This window comes from Rhinoraja longicauda, chromosome 13 (assembly GCF_053455715.1).
Source record: "Rhinoraja longicauda isolate Sanriku21f chromosome 13, sRhiLon1.1, whole genome shotgun sequence".
Lineage (NCBI taxonomy): Eukaryota > Metazoa > Chordata > Chondrichthyes > Rajiformes > Arhynchobatidae > Rhinoraja > Rhinoraja longicauda.
Genome location: NC_135965.1, coordinates 1,370,216 through 1,396,131, shown reverse-complemented (window position 1 = coordinate 1,396,131; position 25,916 = coordinate 1,370,216). Strand labels below are relative to the sequence as shown.

At 45.8% G+C, this 25,916-nt stretch overlaps 1 protein-coding gene across 3 annotated transcripts in view; it reads right to left on the bottom strand.

Moving 5' to 3' along the window:
• Positions 1-25,916, bottom strand: part of LOC144599376 (chloride channel protein 2-like) — a 406,358-nt gene that overhangs the window by 181,538 nt on the left and 198,904 nt on the right. For all 3 annotated transcript variants that reach the window (XM_078410172.1, XM_078410174.1, XM_078410173.1), the window contains exons 6-8: positions 12,887-12,964; positions 5,312-5,390; positions 241-366 (exon numbers count right to left, since the gene is read on the bottom strand). In XM_078410172.1, coding sequence (XP_078266298.1) covers positions 241-366; positions 5,312-5,390; positions 12,887-12,964 — 283 coding nt within the window. The remainder of the gene's footprint in view (positions 1-240; positions 367-5,311; positions 5,391-12,886; positions 12,965-25,916) is intronic.

The window sequence follows — 25,916 nt, the reverse complement described above, 5'->3', positions numbered from 1 at the left end:
AGAGCTCTATCTAACTCTCTCTTAAATTCATCCAGTGAATTGGCCTCCACTGCCCTCTGTGGCAGGGAATTCCACAAATTCACAACTCTCTGGGTGAAAAGGTTTCTTCTCACCTCAGTTTTAAACGGCCTCCCCTTTATTCTTGGACTGTGTGGCCCCTGGTCCTGGACTCCCCCAACATTGGGAACATTTTTCCAGCACCTAGTAGGGTTTCACAATCTACCCGGTTCTTTGATATACCTTCATCTTTGTTCCAGACGGCCAGCACGCGGAAAATAAAGGCACTGAAGGTGGCAGCGAAGAAACCACGCCAATAGTTTCTGACAGCAAAATATGTTGATGTTACTTCAATACTGAAAAGAACACCTATTGGAAGGAATGCAGAACAAGTAGTATAAGAAAATAACTGCAGATGCTGGTACAAATCGAAGGTATTTATTCACAAAATACTGGAGTAACTCAGCAGGTCAGGCAGCATCTGGGGAGAGAAGGAATGGGTGACGTTTCAGGTCGAGACCCTTCAGTCTGAAGAAGGGTCTCGACCCGAAACGTCACCCATTCCTTCTCTCCCGAGATGCTGCCTGACCTGCTGAGTTACTACAGCATTTTGTGAATAAATCTTATACATTCACTGACATGGGTTGACATTTAATTTTAAATATAAGAACAGAACAAAGAAAAACATTCCAGGAAGAAAACAGCACACAAATGAAATAAAATCAAAGGCAAGCCAGCAAAGTAGCTTGCCAAGTTTCAAGGAGCACAACACACATGCAAATACGTCCGAGCAGCCACAGCAGCACCAGGGCAGTGATAGAAGCACAAGGCAAAGGGTAACACATCGCTAACACTCAAGTCAGGGGCTGCTACAGACTGCTCACCTAAAAGCAATAACTGCAAGATCAGTAAAAGCCACACAGTCACTACCTGTGGCCATCAGTCAGGATTACAATGAGGTTAAATGAGAATGGATGAAAAATACTGACTCTGCCAAAGGAATTAAGAAATCTGCACAATAAACATATCATTGCTGTTGTTAATCTGTTAAAAAATGGAAAAAGGAAAAGGGTCAGATAGAGAAAAGCAACATTAAACGGTGGCTAAATCATTCTATTAGTTCCGACTAAATAATCTTATACGGGGCAGTTTTACTTGATTGGTGTTTCTCAATTTCCTGAAAGTATAAAAGCTTTAGTGTGTAAGCACACCTCCAGACACTTGTCCTTGCTCTTTGAGATCAACAACAGGTCTCCTTATTTTCCTGCAGGATTCTGTTTTACAGAAGCAAATTTGAATACTGAATGTAACAATTTCTTAGAATCTCCTATTCCCCCATCTTCCTATCTCAACGCATTTCATTTTTCTCGAGTTTCCAAATGCCAGTTTTCTAAAAATGACTGTTATTGCCAGCCTTGGTCTGCACTCCAAGGGTTTATTTTCACCCACATGTTTAGACCGTAATGTTGTATCCTTATTGTCTTGATGTGTTTATGCTTTATTCTTAATTGTTAACTGTATGTTTGTGTTGTCAGTTGTGAGCGGAGCACCAAGGCACATTCCTTGTATATGCACATACTTGGCCAATAAACTTATTCATTCATTCATTCATAGATTTACACTAGGATAAGGAAAGTCATGTGGAGCTGAAAGGTCCTATGTTGATTCTTTAGTGTGATCCTATCTGCTGTGCTCCAGTCCTTATGATTTCCAGATGAGAGACCATGGAATCAATGTCAATGACAGTGTTGTGCTATCATAGGTATTGCATGAAGGAGGCTTAGTCACAGAGTATAGACTAACGTGTAGTGTCTAGGAATATACTGCCAACCACAAGGGCTGACTTCAGCACATCTACTCAGCAATATCCATGCAATATTACGGTCACACGTTACAAGCAGCTGACAACCAAACAGAGCACATCTCTGACATGGCAGTTGCGTTCAACCTATTCCTTCCACCAAACGATGCTGTGGGTTAATGGCGGCTGAGGTCCACAGCGCGACAAAGTTATAATGTTCATAATGCCATAGCGGCACGGTGGCGCAGCGGTAGAGTTGCTGCCTTACAGCGAATACAGCGCCGGAGACCCGGTTTCGATCCCGACTACGGGTGCTGTCTGTATGGAGTTTGTACGTTCTCCCCGTGACCGCGTGGGTTTTCTCCGAGATCTTCGGTTTCCTCCCACACTCCAAAGACGTGCAGGTTTGTAGGTTAATTGGCTTGGTAAATGTAAAAATTGTCCCTAGTGGGTGTAGGATAGTGTTAATGTGCGGGGATCGCTGGTCGGCGCGGACCCAGTGGGCCGAAGGGCCTGTTTCTGCGCTGTATCTCTAAACTAATCTAATCGCATGCAGACTTGCAGATCTGGATGTCTGCTCTTGAATTATTTTGTTACAGACAGACAATGTTCTTTTTCCAAAACCATATGGTTCCCGAATGAGTATAAGTTTATGTTTATTGGCCAAGTATGTGCATATACAAGGAATGTGCCTTGGTGCTCCGCTCACAAATGACAACACAAACACACAGTTAACAATTAAGAATAAAGCATAAACACATCAAAACAATAAGGATACAACATTACAGTCTAAACATGTGGGTGAAAATAAACCAGAGCATAAAAGAGAGTAGAACTACCACTCGTGGAAAATAAGCTGTTTTTATGTCTGGCTGTGACTGCTTTGACAGTCCGGAGTCGCCTTCCAGAGGGAAGTGCTTCGAAGAGTTTGTGGGCAGGGTGAGAGGGGTCAGAGATGATCTTGCCCGCTCGCTTCCTGGCCCTTGCAGTGTACAGTTCGTCAATGGGGGGAAGGTTGCAGCCAACAACCTTCTCGGCTGTGCGAACGATCCGTTGCAGCCTCCGGATGTCGTGCTTGGTGGCTGAGCCAAACCAGATCATGATGGAGAAGGTGAGGATGGACTCAATGATAGCAGTGTAGAATTGGACCATCATTGCCTGTGGCAGATTGTGTTTCCTCAGTTGCCGCAGGAAGTACATCCTCTGTTGGGCCTTTTTGACTGTGGAGTTGATGGTGGCCCCCCATTTAAGGTCCCTGGAGATGATGGTTCCAAGGAACTTAAATGACTCCACAGATGTGACTGTGGTGTTGTTGATGGTGAGTGGGGGGAGGGGAAGGGGATCTCTTCGAAAGTCTACAAATAGTTCCACTGTCTTGAGAGCATTGAGCTCCAGGTTGTTGCGATGGCACCAGGGCGCCAGCTGTGTCACTTCCCATCTGTAGGCAGATTCCTCCCCATCCTGGATCAGTCCAATCAGGGTAGTGTCATCCGCAAACTTGAGGAGCTTGACAGAGGAGTCTGTGGAGGTGCAGTCATTGGTGTAGAGAGAGTAAAGGAGTGGGGAGAGTACGCAGCCTTGCGGTGCTCCTATGCTGAGGGCCTGTGGATCCGAGATGTGCTTTCCCAGCCTCACGTGCTGCTTCCTGTCTGTCAGGAAGTTGATGATCCACTGACAGAGGGGTTCAGGCACAGTCAGCTGGGAGAGTTTGTAGTGTAGTAGCTCTGGCACAATGGTGTTAAAAGCAGAGCTAAAGTACAAACAGAATCCTGGCATAGGTCCCCTTGTGGTCTAGGTGCTGGAGGATGAAGTGCAGGCCTAGGTTGACTGCGTCATCCACCGATCTATTGGCCCTGTATGCAAACTGCAGGGGGTCCAGCAGGGGATTTGTGATGTTTTTCAGCTGGGCCAGCACGTCTTTCAAAGGACCATGACTACAGAGGTCAGTGCGACAGGCCTGTAGTCATTAAGACCAGTGATCCTTGTCTTTTTGGGTACAGGGACAATAGTGGAGACCTTGAAGCAGGCAGGGACAGTGCAGGTTTGCAGGGACTGGGTGAAAATGTCTATGTAGATCGGTTCCAGTTGTTGGGCACAGAGCTTGAGGGTAAAGGGGGAAACATTGTCCGGTCCTGGGGATTTCCGGCTTTGTTTCCTGAATAGCCTCTCCACCTCCGTAATTTCTATTGTTGGAGATGGAGATGGAGAAGTGGCCAGACTGATGTTGGGCAGTGGACCAGGGCCCAGTCTAGAGTCAGGCTGTGAGTATGTGCAAATTGGTGATTGCAGAGGGGTGCGGGGGTAGAGGGGGGGTGGGGGGGGAGGGGCCAGTCTTTGCAAATGGAGTCAGTGAGCACGTATGAAGTGATAATTGGGGGGGGGGGGAGGGATAGGTGTGAATATGCTATTGGGATCATGCTAATAACTGGATAAGGAAAAACAGAATATCAAATGTCTACTTCCACATAAACCATATGGTTTTGGAAAAAGAACATTGTCTGTCAGTAACAAAATAATTCCAGAGCAGATGTCCAGATCTATTGAGGCATTTATTTCCAAGTCTGTGTGCGAACCACTTCAGAAATGTTATTTCCCGGAGTCTTTTGAATGCAGCAGACTTAACCATAACACATTGAAATATAGCTGGTGTACATAGTTGCAAGACTGTGCAGTATGCTGTGGACAATTTTTGTTTTGCTCATTGGCTTCACTGTCTAATTTTACCAACTATTTCTGTTCTCAGCAGCAACCTGGACCTTTGGAAGATACCTGCTGTCTCAGCTGCCCAGACCTTTATTGTAAGTCAGGTAAAATCCAACGTCAAAGACTATTTCTGCCCTTGAAATTAATTTTCCTTTTAGAATTCTTTTATCAAATTGGCGAGTGTATTAACATACGAGTTATTCTACGGCTCAGAACCAATACTTATTTTAGTAAATTTATAAAGTGGATGATAAATTGTTCATCGACCCCCCACCTTACACTCTTACACAAAGATTGCTATGTGTTTCCTCTTTTTATAAAATTCAACAGTGAGACATAAACACAAGTTACTCACTGATCCTCAATAGAGTCACTGTACTAATTAAACAGAAACTGTGGTGAAAATGAGAAAAAACAGAGTGCATCCTCACTTTTGAAAGTGTAATTTTCACAACCATGCCTTAACCACCGATAAGTCTTTGCAACCTCTTTATTATACATACATTTTTAATACCTTATCCAATTAGAAATTCCTCCATTGGTCGATTTGTGCTCGACATAGAAATACGTATTTAATGATAAGCAGATTTTATTTATATGGAGATATCTTTTTGAATAAGATGCTTATTCCTCGTGAAGTTTGAATTGTCGTATCTGACAAGGTGGAGCTCATTAGGCAGCCAGCTATGTCTCTCTGAAGGCTTAGTCAGATTTCACTTCAATGGAATAATTATTTTTATGAGTGAGAAACTGGAGACATGCAATTGTCTTGGACAATTTGCCTTGAATGGTGAAACAAAACACTCTTACCTCCTATCGGAGCAGCGAAGCAGCAGCCAACTCCAACTGCACAAGCAGCTGCCAGCATCTCAATGTTGCGGGATTCATTCTAAAAAAAAAACAGGACACAAAGGCCAATTGAAATTCGATCAGTTATGGAGAGAAGGCAGGAGAATGGGGTTAGGAGGGAGAGATAGATCAGCCATGATTGAATGGCAGAGTAGACTCGATGGGCCGAATGGCTTAATTCTGCTCCTATCACTTATGAGACAGTTTCTATCTCCCAACAAAGAGAGACTTTCTTAAAAGAGGAAGAAAGTTGAGATTCAAACTATTCCTTATTTAAACAATAGAATTGTTTGGAAAAGATCATTCATTATCTCAGTTATGCAGAAAAATCTAGGAATTAAAAAAAAAAATCTATAGATGTAAACATAGAAACATAGAAAATAAGCAGGAGTAGGCCATTCGGCCCTTCGAGGCTGCACCGCCATTCAATATGATCATGGCTGATCATCCAACTCAGTATCCTGTACCTGCCTTCTCTAAACGTGCCAACAGAAACCTTTGTATAAAAGATATACATATACACCCCAGATATACACTCCACTGTGAATCTCCAAACAGCATCCAGGCAGAATATACATGTCACAAGATACTACTGGTTACATCAGCCACAAGGAGGTTGGAGAAAGTGTGAGGGGTTAACTTGTATATTAGATTATAAAACGTAGTGCAAGATGAAAGTATATTTCTACTCCTGGTCTGTGGTATAGGGTACAGGGTACAGATGCCAACAGGTTCCCATAGGAAGGTAGTGATTGGAGATACTGTGGCTGACCTAGTTGTAGTACTAACACTGAATGAGCAGGGACCAAAGACATGGAGCACACGCTGGCACAAGGGATGAATTCAGGGCGGTGCGGTGGCGCAGCGGTAGGGTGGCGCAGCGGTAGGGTGGCGCAGCGGTAGAGTTGTTGCCTTACTGCACTTGCAGCGCCGGAGACCCAGGTTCGATCCTGGCTATGGGTGCTGTCCATACGGAGTTTGTACGTTCTCCCCTTCTATCTCCGTATATCCATTTGTTTTTTCAGTATGTGTGTGTATGTATATATACAGTTTATATGTGTGTATGTATGTATGTGTGTGTATGTATTTATACAGTTTATATATGTGTGTATGTATGTATGTGTGTGTATGTATATATACAGTTTATATATGTGTGTATGTATGTATGTGTGTGTATGTATTTATACAGTTTATATATGTGTGTGTATATATATATATATATATATATATATGTGTGTGTGTGTGTATGTGGATATATGTATATATGTGTGTATATATGTATATATGTGTACACTTAATATTTCACTTCATTGTCATAGTAGTGGTGCACACAATGAAATTCAGGCGCACTGCCTGAGCGGAGCTCAAATGTACAAGATAAAAAATAACAATAAAATCACAGTAAAAAAAGTGAGAAAAATATAAAATCTGATCCAATACATACGATGATGGGAATATGGAATAAGCTGCCAGAGCAGGTAGTTGAGGCAGTAACTATAGCAACATTTAGAAGACATTTGGACAGGTACGTGCATAGGAAAGGTTTATCGGGCTATGGGCCAAACGTGGGCAGGTCTGACCAGTGTAGATGGAGTATGTTGGTCAGCAGGGACAGGCTGGGCCGAAGGGCCTAATATCGTGCTTTAGGACTCATGACTCTAATGGGCTACTTAGCAGCCGTCAGCATTGTGTTGCATCTGGCAGCCCTTGTCTTTCGAACTTGATCAAGTCCCTTGCGGAGGTGACCAAGGTGATCGATAAGGATGGATGATGTCTTCGAGGATTTTAGAAGGTACTTGATAAAGCCCCCATGGTAGGCTGATTCAGAAGATTATGATACATGGAATTCATAGTGACTTGGTTGTTCAGAATCAGAACTTATGTACTGGTAGAAGACAGAGGATTGCAGTGGAAGAGTGTTCTTCTGGCTGGAGATCTGTGATGAGTTCCGCAGGGATCTATGCTGGGACCTCCACTATTTGTGATATATATATATAGATGTATATCTAAATGACCTGGACATAAATGTAGATGGCTTGGTTAGTGTGTTAGCAGGTGACACCAAGATCGCTGGAGTTGTGGACAGTAAGGAAGGCCGTGAAAATGTGCAGTGGGACAGAAATGGGCAGAGAAATGGCAGGTGGCGCAAGTGTGAGCTGGTGAACTTTGGCAGGTTGAATACAATGGGAAAGTACACAGTCAATGGCAGGATGCTTCAGAGCACTCCAATTACACCCTTCCCATGTGGACCTTTTGGTATCTGTTGTCTGTACCCTCCGGCACAGACCAGGTCTAAGAATAAAGAGGAGGTCATGTAAAACTGAGGTGAGAAAAAAGTTTTTCACCCAGAAAGTTGTGAATTTGTGGAATTCTCTGCCACAGAAGGCAGTGGAGGCCAATTCACTGGTTGAATTTAAAAGAGAGTTCGATAGAGTTCTAGGGGCTAGTGGAATCAAGTCAAGTCAAGTCAATTTTATTTGTAGAGCACATTTAAAAACAACCCACATTGACCAAAGTGCTGTACATCAGTTCAGGTACTAAGAAACGAACATACAATGGCACAGAAACATAACGGCACATACATAAACAGTTCACAGCGCCCCCTCAGAGGGCCTCAAACGCTAGGGAGTAGAAATAGGTTTTGAATCATATGATTTGAATCATTTGAATCAAGGGATATGGGGAGAAGGCAGGCCTGGGTTGCTGATTGTGGATGATCAGCCATGATCACAATGAATAATGAATGGCCTCCTCCTGCACCTATTTTCTATGTTTCTATGTTTTTATGTTTGATTTGCTTAGAGGAGTAGAAATATACTTTAATCTTGCACTATGTTTTATCATCTAATATACAAGGTAACCCTTCACACTTTGTCCAACTGCTTCAAGGCTGATGTAACCAGTAGCATCTTGTAACATGTATATTGTGCCTGGATGCTGTTTTGAGATTCACAGTGGAGAGTATATCTGGGTGTACATGTACATCTTTGCTCTAAAAACTTCCATTGGCATAATTACGTTATCTCAATTCATATCTTTATTATTAGTTGTTTACAACAGTACATCTAGATATAATTTGCACATAATGCTTGAATAGTTCAGCAAAAGAGTACATCCAAGTACTTGTCAAAATATGCTGGTGTAAATAACCACATAACAGATATACTCTCCACTGTAAGTGGTGATGTGAGCTGAAATGAATAATAGCTAGATATATCATTGATCTGGATAATTTTCATTCATTGAGATATTATTCTAATGCATATTTTTGCTTTTGAATGATACTTTTAATAGTCTTATCACCTATTTATTTTAAATACATTTTACGCAGAGCAAATGTCCATAAATGTTGGACTATTGACTATACTGGGGTGAGAGATGGGAACAGATGGATGGCCAAGGGGGGCTAATGTGAAGGATGCTAGGACTGTTGACGGATTTAAAACGATTTTGTGAGAGGTAACGTTATTCCAGCTAATATGTAAAGGTGTTGATGGTAAATGGGGCAATCTTTGCTTCCGTGAACAATGCTGGTGGTGGTTAAGGTTAGAGTGGATATGAATACGGAGAATGTTAAGATATGTGCAGCGTAAAGCAGCAGTACTTGTGTTCAGCATTATGCAAGTGCAGCTTGTCTTGCTGACAGATTGCAAGATCATGACTGAATGGTTCAGGTTAGTGTGGTTCCTGTGACCTCCCATGCACAATACCATGCTGCATATGCAAAGACATTTTCAATTTGGCTAAACAGATCTTTACTTTTCTAGTGAGAATGGCATTCTTCTTTGCTGGTTTAGTTTAGTTTCGAGATTCAGCGTGCAAACAGGCCCCTCAGCCCACCAAGTCTACCTTGATCAGCGATCCCCGCACATTAACATTATCCCATACTAGGGACAATTTTCTTACCTAGATACCAAGCCAATTAACCTACAAACCTGTACGTCTTTAGAGTGTGGGAGGAAACCGAAGATCTCGGAGAAAACCCACGCAGGTCACGGGGAGAACGTACAAACTCCGTACAGACAGCACCCGTAGTCGGGATCGAACCTGGGTCTCTGGCGCTGTAAGCGCTGTGAGGCAGCAACTCTACCGCTGTGCCACCATGGAGTTGTAAATTTGACAGTGGATTTCCTAATCTGCAGTCATCATTTTGGCAGGCAATACATGGGCACCTTTGGATAAGTGGCAAATGATCACAAATGCTGGTTTTCAGTGATTGCCACTGTGGATATAGTAGGGGGTAAGGAGAGGCCCTGCTCTGAGCTCTGGCTTGTGGAAGTCAACAGATTGCTATTTATCTCTTCTAGGTGCCAATGTTATTGGAATTAGTAACAATCTGAATCTGAATACATTTATATTTAATTAGTAATAGTTCTCATCGTGAATTTAATTTCTAAGCCAAAGTACATAACCCAATATTTCAAAATAATACTCTTAGCTTCAAACACAAAGAAAATATTTTTTTCCCCATCACTGAAGAACTGGCAATATTGTTAAGTACAATAAGTGCAATATGAAATTAATTATTGTTACAGTGTAGTTTGGGTTATTACTGCAGTGTTGTGTGTCTTACAGTTTATGCAAGCTGTATAAACAGATTGCTATCCTGTATTGAGTCTGAATATTTGAGTATCAGACAGTGCTAGACACCATCCACCACAGTACACACTATTCAGGCAGGTTGAAAGGAGGAAATATGATCTTACATTTTACTATCAATTTTAAGAAACTCCAGATCAATTTTTCCTCTGCAGATTGTCCACATTATGTAGAACTCATCTTTCTGAACAAGCCTTTAGCTTTGTCCCATCAGTGACCAAGAAACTGTTTCTTATTTCGAGATGCATGGAAACAAGCTCTTCGGCCCATCAAGTCTATGCTGACCATCAATCACCCATTCACACTAGTTCTATGTTACCCCACTTTCTCAACCAGTTCCCGCACATTAGGGGAATTTTACGGAAGCCAATAAACTTATGAACCTGCAAGTCTTTGGGATGTGGGAGGAAACCAGAGCACCTGGAGGAAACCCATGCAGTCACAGGGAGAACATGCAAACTCCACACAGACAGCACCCAAGCTCGGGATCGAGCCCACCTCCAGCTGTGCCACCACATTATTTACCAAAAAACACAATGCTCAATAGTCTATCCACCAAATGTTGTGACATGATGTATTTCTTTGTGTAGGAGCCATTTTGCAGTTATTAGTTATTTTTGCTTATTAATATCACTACCTTGTATTCTGCTGTAGTTTGGACACTATAGAGTTAATGCAATGCTTACGTAGGGGCTGGGCGGAGCCAGAGTACGGGCAGTTGGGTACGTACTGGCATAGTGGGTGAGCTGGGAGGTGCTGACAGAGGGTCAGCTAGATGCTCCGCCAAAAGATTTATCAGCCATGATGTAATCGCCTGTAAGTTTTATTAACTAGAAGATTAATACAAACTGTGTCGAAGTTATATCTGGCAATTCGTAACGATCGCATAGACTGTGGTAAGATATGGAATTTTACCAAGCAATTAATAACCAGTCAATGACAAGAGATATGCCAATATGTTTATTGCACCTTCAAATAGAGAAGACTAACTATTAAACGTCTGGGAGGATCTCTGTTATTAGTTGTTCGAGTTATTACGCTTATCGCTGACCCGGTCTATGCAAGTGGCAGCTTGGGAGCTAATTGAGATAGACGAGAAGCTGGCCGCTACACTTTGTCTCTTCACCAATTTATTCTACCCAGGACACAGTTAAATAGCAGCTTAATTTCTATCTTCTTGCACAATAAAGCGGGCATTCTCTTGTTTTTAATTATTTATATACCTGTCCATAATACTTAAATGATGCACGTGCAAAGTTGCGAGGGCTTTTGGGGCTATCCATGCCTATTAACAGTGCATGGCATGACACGGCTCCCAGTAGTATGTTCCATCACAGTCCAATGTGTATTGTAAATAGCTGCACGCTTCAAAGATATACACCAATCAGCCAAAACATTATCACCTGATGGGCCAAAACATTATGACCACCTGCCTAATATGCTGTTTGTCCTCGGTGTGCAGCCCCCTACGCAGCAGGGTGTGATGTACTGTGTATTGTGACACATTCCTCCCGTGACCACCATTAACATTTTCTGTGACTTGTGCCACAGTCGACCTTCTGTCGGTTCGGACCAGACGGGATAGCCTTCGTTGCCCTCGCGCATCGATGAGCCTTGGGCGCCCAACACCCTGTCTGTCGCCGGTTTGTGGTTTGTCCCTCCTCGGACCACTGTCGGTAGGTACTCACCGCTGCTGACCGGGAGCACCCCACAAGCCTTGCCGTTTCAGAGATGCTCCGACCCAGTCGTCTGGCCAGAACAATTTGGCCCTTGTCAAAGTCGCTCAGGTCTTTACTCCTGCCCATTTCTCCTGCATCCAACACATCAACTTCAAGAACTGACTGTTCACTTGCTGCCTAATATATCCCACCCCTTGACAGGTGCCATTGTAACAAGATAATCAATGTTATTCACTTCACCTGTCAGTGGTCATAATGTTTTGGCTCATCGGTGTATATCATACACAGTTGCCCCCAGAGATGGTGCCCAAGAACATGTTCCGTGACGATCTGATATTTTAATAGCTGGAGGACTTGACCAAAACTATGAGGGTCAGGTTGATAATAGTTTGTTCTTGCCCTCCCCAGATGTATGATTGGTTATTATCAAGCTTCTTAACATCGAACAGTACATCACAAGAACAGGTCCACAATGTCTGTGCCGAACATGATGGTAAGGTGATCTCTTACCTACCTGCTCATAATCCATATCCCTCCGTACCCTGCCTGGCCATGTGCCTATCCAAAAGCCTCTTAAATGCCACTATCGCACATTGCTCAACCACCAACCCTGGCAGTGCTTTCCAGGCACGCACCACCTTCGGTGAAAAAAAAGTTGCCCCACACCCCAATCCACAGAAAATTGGCTTCATGGAAAGAAGCAGAAGGTGATGGTGGAAGGTTGCATCTCGGACTGGAGGTCTGTGACTAGTGGTGTGCCTAAGGGTTCGGTGCTGGGCCCCATTACTGTTTGTCATCTACATCAATGATTTGGATGAGAACATACAGGGCAAGATTAGCAAGTTTGCTGATGACATAAAAATGGGTAGTTTTGCAGATAGTGAAGATGGTTGTGAATGATTGCAGCAGGATCTGGGTCTGTTGGACAGTTGGGCTGAGGAATGGCTGATGGAATTTAATGCAGAGAAATGTGAGGTGTTGCATTTTGGGAAGTCTAACATGGGCAGGACCCTCACAGTGAATGGTAGGGCTCTGGGGAGTGTTGTAGAGCAGAGGGATCTAGGAGTGCAGGTGCATGGTTCCTTGATGGTGGAGACGCAGGTGGTCAAAAAGGCTTTTGCCACATTGGTCTTCATTGCCACATTGGTCTGAAACTGGAGCACCTGGAGAAAACCCACACAGTCATGGGGAGCACGGACAAACACTGTATCGAATTATTGTCCATGGCGCTGTATTTCTGACTGTAAAAAAGTCTTACCTCATAAATCCCACCAAAGAGTGACATGAATTTGCTGAGCAATGAAGCACACATACTTGCAATGTGAACAAACGGTCCCTGTAGAGCAAAGAAGGAAAAACAAAACGTGAGATACAAACATGACTTACAACCTATCTGGTCCATAAAGCAGAGGTCAAGTAAGGGAACAATCCTGTGGCATTATTATGATCAAAACAAAGCATAATTAGAGGCAATTTAATAATCCGATTAATGCACTGTAAATTGTTTCATGATAATTGTTTACATGCAGTTTTCAAGTTTCATGGGCACACTTCACGACAACAATTTATCACTCTTTCATAAACAACTATGAGTAGTTTATCAAGTAGTTTATCTTGTATTAGACAATAGACAATAGACAATAGATGCAGGGGTAGGCCATTCGTCCTTTCGTGCCAGCACTGCCATTCAATGTGATCATTCTCAAGAGGGTGTTAGATAATTCAGTGCAAACACAAGGAGTTATATCATCACACAGAGGCCGGTCAATCTTTGAAACTCTCTACCTTAAATTGGTTTGTCCCGAAGGGGGCCGGCCTTGTCCCGTATTAGGCCCGTGGGCCGCTGTAGGCTAACGGAATGTGTTCGGGGAGCAGGGCCGAGTGCGTTCACCTAACGGAGGTTGCGTAGCAACCTGCCTCCTGGCCCGGGCGGCCGCCATTGGTGGAGCGGGAGCACGTGGCCGCAGGCTGGGGGAGGTCACATGGGGCGCGGGGCGGTGATGTCACCTTGTCCCTTATTTGGGAGTGAGATAGTTGGCAACCTTAGGCCTTATACACAATATTTTTACTTTAGAGTTGGTGGGCCGAAGGGCCTGTTTCAGCATTATATCTCTGAAGTCTAAAGTAGACTAAACTCGAAAGCACAGAAACAGACCCATCGAGACTGCGCCTACCAGCAATCACCCCATACACTATACTAAACCATGACAAAAATTGTCAATCTTTACTGAAGCCAATTGAACCCACAAACAATAGACAATAAACAATAGATGCAGGAGGAGGCCATTCGGCCCTTCGAGCCAGCACCGCCATTTAATGTGATCATGGCTGATCATCCACAATCAGTACTCCGTTCCTGCCCTCTCCCCATACCCCCTGACTCTGCTATCATTAAGAGCTCTATCTACAGTGCATTCAGAAAGTATTCAGACCCCTTCACTTTTTCCACATTTTGCTACGTTACAGCCTTATTTTAAAATGGATTAAAAAATTTTTTTTATCATCAATCTGCACACAATACCCCATAATAAAAAAGCAAAAACAGGTGTTTAGAAATTTTTGCAAGGTAATTCAAAAGAAATAACTGAAATATAACATTTACATAAGTATTCAGACCCTTTGGTATGACAATCAAAATTGAGCTTAGGTTCATCCTGTTTCCATTGATTATCATTGAGATGTTTCTACAACTTGATTGGAGTCCACCAGTGGTAAATTAAATTGATTGGACATGATTTGGAAAGGCACACACCTGTGTATATAAGGTCCCACAGTTGACAGTGCATGAAGACGAAGGAATTGTCCGTAGACCTCCGAGACAGGATTGTGTTGAGACACAGATCTGGGGAAGGGTATAAAACAATTTCTGCAGCACTGCAGGTCCCGAAAAGCACAGTGGCCTCTGTCATTCTTAAATGGAAGAACTTTGGAACCACCAGGACTCTTCATAGAGCTGGCCGCCCGGCCAAACTGAGCAATCGGGGGAGAAGGGCCTTGGTCAGGGAGGTGACCAAGAACCCGATGGTCACTCTGACAGAGCTCCAGAGTTCCTCTATGAAGATGGGAGAACCTTCCAGAAGGACAATATATCTGCAGCACTCCACCAATCAGGCCTTTATGGTAGAGTGGCCAGATGGAAGCCACTCCTCAGTAAAAGGCACATGACAGCCCACTTGGAGTTTGCCAAAAGGCACCTAAAGGATTCTTAGACCATGGGAAACAAGATTCTCTGGTCTGATGAAACCAAGATTGAACTCTTTGGCCTGAATGCCAAGTGGCACCGCTCATCACCTGGCCAATACTATACCTACGGTGAAGCATGGTGGTGGCAGCATCATGCTGTGGGGATGTTTTTCAGCGGCAGGAACTGGGAGACTAGTCAGGATCGAGGGAAAGATGAATGGAACAAAGTACAGAGAGATCCTTGATGGAAACCTGCTCCAGAGCGTTCTGGACCTCAGACTGGGGCGGAGGTTCACCTTCCAACAGGACAACGACCCTAAGCACACAGCCAAGACAACACAGGAGTGGCTTTGTGACAAGTCTGTGAATGTCCTTGAGTGGCCCAGCCAGAGCATGGACTTGAACCCGATCGAACATCTCTGGAGGGACCTGAAAATAGCTGTGCATCGACGCTCCCCATCCAACCTGACAGAGCTTGAAAGGATCTGCAGAGAAGAATGGGAGAAATCACCCAAATACAGGTGTGCCAAGCTTGTAGCATCAAACCCAAGAAGACTTGAGGCTGTAATCACTGCCAAAGGTGTCTCAACAAAGTACTGAGTAAACGGTCTGAATACTTATGTAGATGTGATATTTCAGTTATTTATTTTTAATTACTTTGAAAAAAATTCTAAACACCTGTTTTTGCTTTTTTATTCTGGGGTATTGTGCGTAGATTGATGATTAAAAAAAAGAATTTAAAATAAGGCTGTAACGTAACAAAATGTGGAAAAAGTGAAGGGGTCTGAATACTTTCTGAATGCACTGTAACTCTTTGGAGCGTGGGTGGAAACCGGAGCACCCGGAGAAAACTCACAATCAAGATCAACCCCAGGACTCTGGCACAGTTGGGTTCCTCCTCTACTAAATCCTAACGTGAACAGCTTCATACAGTTTTCTGCCGATATTACCATGTTGCTGCTCCAGATTTTAGATTTAGATTTTTAGATTTAGAGATACAGCGCAGAAACAGGCCCTTCGGCCCACCGGGTCCGCGCCACCCAGCGATCCCCGCACACCAACACTAATCCGACACCCACTAGGGACACTTTTTACATTTACCAAGCCAATTAACCTACATACCTGTACGTCTTTGTGTGGGAGGAAACCGAAGATCTCGGAGAAAACGCATGCAGGTCACGGGGAGAACGTACAAACTCCGTACAGACGGCGCCCGTAGTCAGGATCGAACCTGAGTCTCCGGCACTGCATTCGCTGTAAGGCAGCAACTCTACCGCTGCGCCACCGCGCCGCCCACCAGATTGGTCAGCATAAAATCAAATATTTGTTGAGTCTCATTGTCTGTAACACATTTTCACCTAGCCCACTGCTAACAATGGCCTGTTTCCTTTCCAATAATTACTTTTTTGCATATCTTTCATTAATTTGCTCTGTATATCTCCACATCGCCGTCTATATCGCTCGTTTCCCTTTCCACTGACTCAGTCTGAAAAGGGGTCTCGACCAGAAACGTCACCCATTCCTTCTCTTCAGAGGCGCTGTCTGCCCCGCTGAGTTACTCCAGCTTTTAGTGTCTACCTTCGGTTTAGAAACATAGAAACATAGAAAATAGGTGCAGGAGTAGGCCATTCGGCCCTTCGAGCCTGCACCGCCATTCAATATGATCATGGCTGATCATCCAACTCAGTATCCCGTACCTGCCTTCTCTCCATACCCCCTGATCCCTTTAGCCACAAGGGCCACATCTAACTCCCTCTTAAATATAGCCAATGAACTGGCCTCAACTACCCTCTGTGGCAGAGAATTCCACAGATTCACCACTCTCTGTGTGAAAGAAAACGTTCTCATCTCGGTCCTAAAAGACTTCCCCCTTATCCTTAAACTGTGACCCGTTGTTCTGGACTTCCCCAACATCGGGAACAATCTTCCTGCATCTAGCCTGTCCAACCCCTTAGGAATTTTGTAAGTTTCTATAAGATCCCCCCTCAATCTTCTAAATTCCAGCGAGTACAAGCCGAGTCTATCCAGTCTTTCTTCATGTGAAAGTCCTGCCATCCCAGGAATCAATCTGGTGAACCTTCTCTATACTCCCTCTATGGCAAGAATGTATTTCCTCAGATTAAGAGACCAAAATTGTACGCAATACTCCAGGTGTGGTCTCACCAATGCCCTGTACAACTGCAGCAGAACCTCCCTGCTCCTATACTCAAATCCCCTCGCTATGAATGCCAATATACCATTCGCTTTCTTCACTGCCTGCTGCACCTGCATGCCTACTTTCAATGACTGGTGTACCACGACACCCAGGTCTCGTTGCATCTCCCCTTCTCCTAATCGGCCACCATTCAGATAATAGTCTGCTTTCCTGTTCTTGCCACCAAAGTGGATACCCTCACATTTATCCACATTATACTGTATCTGCCCACTCACCTAACCTATCCAAGTCACGTTGCAGCCTCCTAGCATCCTCCTCACAGCTAACACTGCCCCCCAGCTTCGTGTCATCCGAAAACTTGGAGATGTTGCATTCAATTCCCTCGTCCAAATCATTTATATACACTGTAAATAGCTGGGGTCCCAGCACTGAGCCTTGCGGTACCCCACTAGTCACTGCCTGCCATTCTGAAAAGGACCCGTTTATTCCTACTCTTTGCTTCCTGTCTGCCAGCCAGTTCTCTATCCATGCTGGTTTAAACCAGCATCTGCAGTTCCTTCCTACACAAGTTAAATATTTTGTCAGCTTTGACAACCATGTTGTCCAAGTGCGAGGAAAACGCACTGCAATCAAATCCAAACTTTTGGCTCTCTCGGATGGCCGCTGCAATGCAATTCCAGATGGGAATAGATGGATGGTTGGAAGCTCACTAAGCACTGTTGATATAACATCATTCAGTTCCAAACAACACCTCGGCTAAGCCAGCACTGAATCCCAACATGTTTTGCAGGCAAGGATCAATGCCATCTCATCTCCTTGTTCACATTTGACGAAATCTTGCATTCAATCGTTTTTCTCACGGACGATTTGCAGAAAAAGTAATGATTTGGGGTATTTTTTCTATTCAATTCAGTGATGTTGTCTGCAAGTTGAAGATCGGCATCCATGGATGGATCTTCAACCCACTCACCGATGGAGTCACCATCACCTTCATCTGCATCAGTGGACTCCTCAATCTTCTTCATGGAGGTCGTCCTGGTCAGTCTCATCTTCATCACCATCAGCAGGCAGGTTATGTTGCCGCTTGTACGCTACGTCAACCATAGCCAGGTGAATGCCACATGGATTACACATCACTGGCAAATGCCTGCTATTTGGCCAAGCTTCTTCCTGATAATATCGCCATTAGGGGTCATTCCAACTTCATCTTTCTACAAATCAATGTCAACACTTTCAAGCTCATCCACGCCGACTTGAACAATCTGCCCAACATGTGCCTGAAGTCCCGCAAACCCTTCTGGTCTTCAGCCAAATCCCTGGAAGACTTTGACCCCAAGACTGAGTGGAGCAGAGCCTGGAAAGATGGCAACACCAACAACGGAGAGGTGATCACAGGCCCCACAGTGAAACCACCGGGATTTGACCTCCATCACAAGCAATGGCTAACCCTGAACAGGATCCGCACCCTCCATGCAAGAACAGCCCATCACCTGCACAAGTGGGGGATGACAGACAGACAGCCCTGCTTGTGACTGCAGATATCCAGACCAGACCATCCCACACATCGTGAATGACTGCTCACTGAGGCTTTTCCCTGGTGGCATCAAGGCCATCCACCCAGCACCTGATGCTGCCCTGGCCTGGATGTCTACCCTTGACCTACAACTTCATGCTGTGCACGCCATACGCAAGAAGAAGCAGCTCATCCATGATCAGTTTTAGAATTTTTTCAGCAAGCTTTCAACCATTGGTTCGTGTTGTCCGAGACCAAACAGCTTGTCAGTGTGAGGCAAATCGAGACACATTTAGCGGTGATTTCTCTTTGAGGTCCACTCGCCTACAGTGAGTGAAAAGCGGGCCTGAGATTCCAGTATTCCCTTCAGTTCCTGCTTCATTTCCACCTGAATTTGTGTTCCACATTTCCAGCTATTTTTGATGTCGACACTTTTGGCCAAAGTTACGAATGGAATTCTGTCTGAAGCTGCAAACGTGCAATAACAAACTTAAATGGTTCCATTCGTTTCTTCTTGAAATGTGAATTGATTGTTCCTTGGTTTGTACAGAATGGAACGGGTCAAATTGAAGGCGTGCTTGTGTTCCAGATATTTGAATGAGGACCAGATTGGCTGATATCTGAAAGGCATTTCACAACGCAAGAGGTTAATCCCCGGGATGGCAGGACTGTCATATGAGGAAGGATTGGAAAGACTGGGCTTGTATTCACTGGAGTTTAGAAGGATGAGAGGGGATCTTATAGAGACGTAAAAAATTATGAAAGGGCTGGACAAGCTAGATGCAAGAAAAATGTTCCCAATGTTGGGGGAGTCCACAACCAGAGGCCACAGTCTAAGAATAAAGGGGAGGCCGTTTGAAACTGAGGTGAGAAAAAACGTTTTCACCCAGAGAGTTGTGAATTTGTGGAATTCTCTGCCACAGAAGGCAGTGGAGGCCGATTCACTGGATGAATTTAAAAGAAAGTTAGATAGAGCTCTAGGGGCTAGTGGAATCAAGGGATATGGGGAGAAGGCAGGCACGGGTTACTGATTGTGGACGATCAGCCATGATCACAATGAATGAGAGGGAAAGGGCTCAAAGGGCCGAATGACCTCCTCCTGCACCTATTGTCTATGTTTCTATGTTTCTGTACTTGTACTTCACTAAATTCCTATCACTTTTGTTCGAAGGAAAGTTGTGCCAAACTTGCCCTGAAAATCAGTCCAGTCATTCGACATTTTGCTGTTTGAAATTTTCTGAACGCATTACGTTTTTGCAGAGCTTTACTGGATACACTGGCTGAAAAGTTACCAAACATTTATTTCCAAAACAAAGAACTCTCATACCATCCTCCTCTAGCACGAGCTCGAGGGAAGCGAGAACTTAGAAATGTAATCACTTTAATCGATTAATCACCACTGATCATGGGTGATTAATCATTAATCACTTTTTTTTAAACTGATTAATCAGAGCAGTGTTACAGGCAATCTCTTAGTTTTACTGCGTAGGAAAAAAACTGCAGATGCTGGTTAAAATCGAAGGTAGACACACAATGCTGGAGTAACTCAGCGGGTCAGGCAGCATCTCGGGAGAGAACGAATGGGTGACGTTTCGGGTCGAGACCCTTCTTCAGACTGATGTCATGGGAGGGAGTTACTTCAGATAGTCCCTGCTTTCCCTCTTTATCCCCTCGCCCTTCCCAGTTCTCCCACTGGTCTTCCTGTCTCCGACTACATCCTATCTTTGTCCCATCCCCCTCCCCCTCCCCTGACATCAGTCTGAAGAAGGGTCTCGACCCAAAATGTCACCCATTCCTTCTCTCCCGAGATGCTGCCTGACCCGCTGAGTTACTCCAGCATCTTGTGTCTCCCTCTTAGTTTTAGACAATAGACAATAGGTGCAGGAGGAGGCCATTCGGCCCTTCGAGCAAGCACCGCCATTCAATGTGATCATGGCTGATCATTCTCAATCAGTACCCCGTTCCTGCCTTCTCCCCATTCCCCCTGACTCCCATATCCGTAAGAGCTCTATCTAGCTCTCTCTTGAATGCATTCAGAGAATTGGCCTCCACTGCCTTCTGAGGCAGAGAATTCCACAGATTCACAACTCTCTGACTGAAAAAGTTTTTTTACTTAGCGTTTTCTTAACTTTTAATTAACTTAGCTTTTATTTTCTCTCATTTATTTCCGGCACGGTGGCGCAGCGGTAGAGTTGCTGCCTGACAACGAATGCAGCGCCGGAGACCCGGGTTCGATCCCAACTACGGGTGCTGTCGGTACGGAGTTTGTACGTTCTCCCCGTGACCTGCGTGGGTTTTCTCCGAGATCTTTGGTTTCCTCCCACACTCCAAAGACGGACAGGTTTGTAGGTTAATTAACTTGGTAAATGTAAAAATTGTCCCTAGTGGGTGTAGGAGAGTGTTAGTGTGCGGGGATCGCTGGTCGGCGCGGACCCGGTGGGCTGAAAGGGCCTGTTTCCGCGCTGTATCTCTAAACTAAACTAAACTAAGGGTCCTGCCATTTACTTATATTTTCCTCTTCCATTTGACCTTCCAAAATGCAGCACCTCACACATGTCCAGATAAACTCCATCTGCCATTTCTCTGCCCAAATGTCCAACTGATATACACCGATCAGCCAAAACATTATGACCACTGACAGGCAAAGTGAATAAAATTAATTATCTTGTTACAATGGCACCTGTCAAGGGGTGGGATATATTAGGCAGCAAGTGAATAGTCAGTTCTTGAAGTTGATGTGTTGGATGCAGGAGAAATGGGCAGGAGTAAAGACCTGAGCGACTTTGACAAGGGCCAAATTGTTATGGCCAGATGACTGGGTCAGAGCATCTCTGAAACAACAAGGCTTGTGGGGTGCTCCCGGTCATCAGTGGTAAGTACCTACCGACAGTGGTCCGAGGAGGGACAAACCACAAACCGGCGACAGACAGGGTGTTGGACGCCCAAGGCTCATCGATGCGCGAGAGCAACAAAGGCTAAAGTACCAGAGTAAAAGGAGGCTACAGACTTTTGGTTATTGAGTAGAGCTACTGCTTGTGGAAAACAGCTGTTTTTATGTCTGGCTGTGGCTGCTTTGACAGTCCGGAGTCGCCTTCCAGAGGGAAGTGCTTCAAAGAGTTTGTGGCCGGGGTGAGAGGGGTCAGAGATGATTTTGCCCGCTCACTTCCTGGCCCTTGCAATGCACAGTTCGTCAATGGGGGGAAGGTTGTGACCACGATGCTAATGGAGAAAGCGTGAGAACCCGCCAAGGTGGGAGAATGCTGGCGCGGCTGAGAAATGAACATCCTCATTATCGTGTGTGGTTATTCGCATCCAAGAGGAGTATGTTTCTGGTAATGGAGTGCAGTACTTGTGTCCCAATTAGCTTATTTGTGGAAATGTGTTGGAACCCCAGGGTCAACGTAGCAAGTTCAGTAAACGGAGCATCAGTAACCTGAGCAGCAGAAGGCTGCCCATGATAAAAACGACCTCATCAGCTTCATGATTCAGATTGAATTGCAATTGCATCATTCTGCAAACTTTGGCACTAAAAGCAAGCGTTTTAATGCAGTTGTCGTGTTTTGGTGACCCTCGGACTTGATCGGACTTTGCTAGCTTTACCTTAACTAGCCTTACCTTAACGAGCCTTACCTTACCTTTGTTAGCTTTACTAAACGTTATTCCTAGTACTGCAATGCACTGTAAATACACTGTACACTGTATGGCTTGATTCTAATCATGTATTGTCTTTCTGCTGACTGGTTAGCACGCAACAAAAGCTTTTCACTGTACCTCGGTACACACGACAATAAACTCAACTCAAACTTAAACTGAATGTTTGTTTCAGGCCAATGCAGCTGGAAGTTGTTCCAGTGGATGTAGACTGGATCCGACTAATCAGTGCCAAGTGGGAGTGAATGCAATGATTTATCCATGAAACATCACCAGCTGTTGCATAAAGTTAGAAATGAAGTTAAAATGTTATGTAATTAAAACGAACTGCAGATGCTGGTTGTAGACCTTAACACTGCCAGCTTGGCACAGTCCGGATTTTGGAACTCGCAGCATCCTCACAATGAGTCAACACATCGATGTTTGCTCACATTTGGACAGATTCATGATTTTTTTAACTGTAGAAGTCTCCTTAAGGTCAGATATTCTATGAGCGCAGTTGATTGAGGCTTTAGAATTCTTAAAGCTGTCAAAAAACCAAAGGCATGTTCTTACCAATGGCCAAGGTATTTGGTCCTGTAGAATTGGGTCTGATGCTCCATGATCTCTAGAGCAGACGTCTTGTGTAGGAAGGAACTGCAGGTGCTGGTTGACACCGAAGATAAACACAAAATGCTGGAGTAACTCAGCGGGACAGGCAGCATCTCTGGAGAGAAGGCAGAGGTGACGTTTTGGGTCGAGACCCATCTTCGTTCTTTCTCTCCAGAGATGCTGCCTGTCCCGCTGAGTTACTCCAGCATTTTGTGTCTATCTTCTTGTGGTGCTAGCAGCTTGAGATTTATGGAGGAAGATTAAATAGTATGCAATTGGAATGGTCAAGGACATGTGTATGGATGCATATTTCAAGATTGTTTGAAAATGTTGCAGAGATATTTTAAATGAATGTTTCCATAAAGCAAAGCATTTACTGGTATAAACCTACAGTGGGCAAACTGTACATGAAAACAGTTAATGGGAGACTCAGGTTAACATTCAGTTCCTTATCCACCTGTAAACAGACTAAATGATAACAGCTCACGTTAAGGGAAGTGGGTGCATTCTGCAGAAACACTGGCATGTTATTTGTGACATGGTTTCTTCCAGTTACTGAATCTACAGGAAATGCATCATCCCATTATTTGTCAATAATGAGATGATATAGATGACTACATTAATCCAATGGAAAATATCCTGTTCACATTGATCTGAATATTCACATTGATCTGAAACTAGCTGTTATAAAAGAACTGGACAAGCCAGATGCAGGAAAAATGTTCCCAATGTTGGGGGAGTCCAGAACCAGGGGCCACAGTCTAAGAATAAAGGGGAGGCCATTTAAAACTGAGGTGTGAAAAAACTTTTTCACCCAGAGAGTTGTGAATTTGTGGAATTCTCTGCCACAGAGGGCAGTGGAGGCCAATTCTCTGGATGAATTTAAAAGAGAGTTAGATAGAGCTCATGGGCCTAGTGGAATCAAGAGATATGGGGAGAAGGCAGGCACGGGTTACTGATTGTGGATGATCAGCCATGATCACAATGAATGGCGGTGCTGGCTCGAAGGGCCAAATGGCCTCCTCCTGCACCTATTTTCTATGTTTCTATATTTTTATGAATCATCTCCATTATAAATGCAATGAAAGAAATAATATGAGGAAGTTTAGTAGCGAAAAAATGATACAGATGATCAGTGTAAAATCATTAACTCCAATTTCAATAATAATATCATAAACTAGGCCCTGTGTTTAAATCTTATTTTGCCAAGCAAATTGTAGCAATTCGTGTGCTCTTACACAAGCTCCATTTTCCCTGCAGAATTAACATTACAGAGAGAGTGATTGCTGGGCAACATTTCTCAGGCAGTAGATTTAGTGCGAGCAAGCAAAGGATGGCCTGGCAGAGTCTGAATACCAGGACAATCAGTAGGATTGACTCTTCACAGCCCTGGGACTTGACTATCCAAGCATCACCAAGAGGCACAGTCATGTCACGGTGGCGTTTAATTAGGGGTTGCCAACTATCTCACTCCCAAATAAGGGACAAGGTGACCTCACCCAGCCAGCGGCCACGTGCTCCTGCTCCACCAATGGCGGCCGCCTGAACCAGGAGGCGGGTTGCTACGCAACTTCCGTTAGGCGAACACACTCGGCCCCGCTCCCCGAACACACTCCGTTAGCCTAGAGTGTCCGGGCCTACAGCAGCCCACGGGCCTACAGTGTCCGGTCCTACAGTGCCCCTGGGGCATACAGTGTCCAGGCCTACACTGTCCGGGCCTATAGAGGTCCCCGGGCCCTACAGTGTCCGGGCCTACAGTGCCCCCGGGGCATACAGTGTCCGGGCCTACAGTGCCCCCGGGGCATACAGTGTATCCGGGTCTACAGTGTCCGGGCATACAGTGCCCCCGGGGCCTACAGTGTCCGGGCCTACAGTGTCCGGGCCTACAGTTTCCGGGCCTACAGTGTCCGGGCCTACAGTGTCCGGGCCCACAGTGCCCCCGAGGCCTACAGTGTCCGGGCCTACAGTGCCCCTCGGGCATACAGTGTCCGGGTCTACAGTGTCCGGGCCTACAGTGCCCCTCGGGCATACAGTGTCCGGGTCTACAGTGTCTGGGCCTACAGTGCCCCCGGGGCCTACAGTGTCTGGGCCTACAGTGCCCCTCAGGCATACAGTGTCCGGGTCTACAGTGTCCAGGTCTACAGTGTCTGGGCCTACAGTGTCCGGGCCTACAGTGCCCCTCGGGCATACAGTGTCCGGGTCTACACTGTCCGGGCCTACAGAGCCCCCGGGGCCTACAGTGTCCGGGCCTACAGTGTCCCCGGGGCCTACAGTGCCCCCGGGGCCTACAGTGCCCCCGGGGCCTACAGTGCCCCCGGGGCCTAGTGTCCGGGCCTACAGTGCCCCTCAGGCATACAGTGTCCGGGTCTACAGTGTCCGGGTCTACAGTGTCCGGGCCTACAGTGTCCGGGCCTACAGTGTCCGGGCCTACAGTGCCCCTCGGGCATACAGTGTCCGGGTCTACACTGTCCGGGCCTACAGTGCCCCTCAGGCATACAGTGTCCGGGTCTACAGTGTCCGGGCCTACAGTGTCCGGGGCCTACAGTGCCCCCGGGGCCTACAGTGCCCCCGGGGCCTAAAGTGTCCGGGCCTACAGTGCCCCTCAGGCATACAGTGTCCGGGTCTACAGTGTCCGGGTCTACAGTGTCCGGGCCTACAGTGTCCGGGCCAACAGTGTCCGGGCCTACAGTGCCCCTCGGGCATACAGTGTCCGGGTCTACACTGTCCGGGCCTACAGTGCCCCTCAGGCATACAGTGTCCGGGTCTACAGTGTCCGGGCCTACAGTGTCCGGGGCCTACAGTGCCCCCGGGGCCTACAGTGCCCTCGGGACCTACAGTGTCCGGGCCTACGGTGTCCGGGCCTACGGTGTCCGGGCCTACGGTGTCCGGGCCTACGGTGTCCGGGATTACGGTGTCCGGGCCTACAGTGCCCCCGGGGCCTACAGTGCCCCCGGGGCCTACAGTGTCCGGGCCTACAGTGCCCCCGGGGCTTACAGTGTCCGGGCCTACAGTGCCCCTCGGGCATAGTGTCCGGGTCTACAGTGCCCCCCGGGGCCTACACTGTCCCCCCAGGGCCTACACTGTCACCCCGGGGCCTACACTGTCCCCCCGGGGCCCACGGTGCCCCCGGGGCCCACGGTGCCCCCGGGGCCTACGGTGCCCACGGGGCCTACGGTGTCCGGGCATACAGTGTCC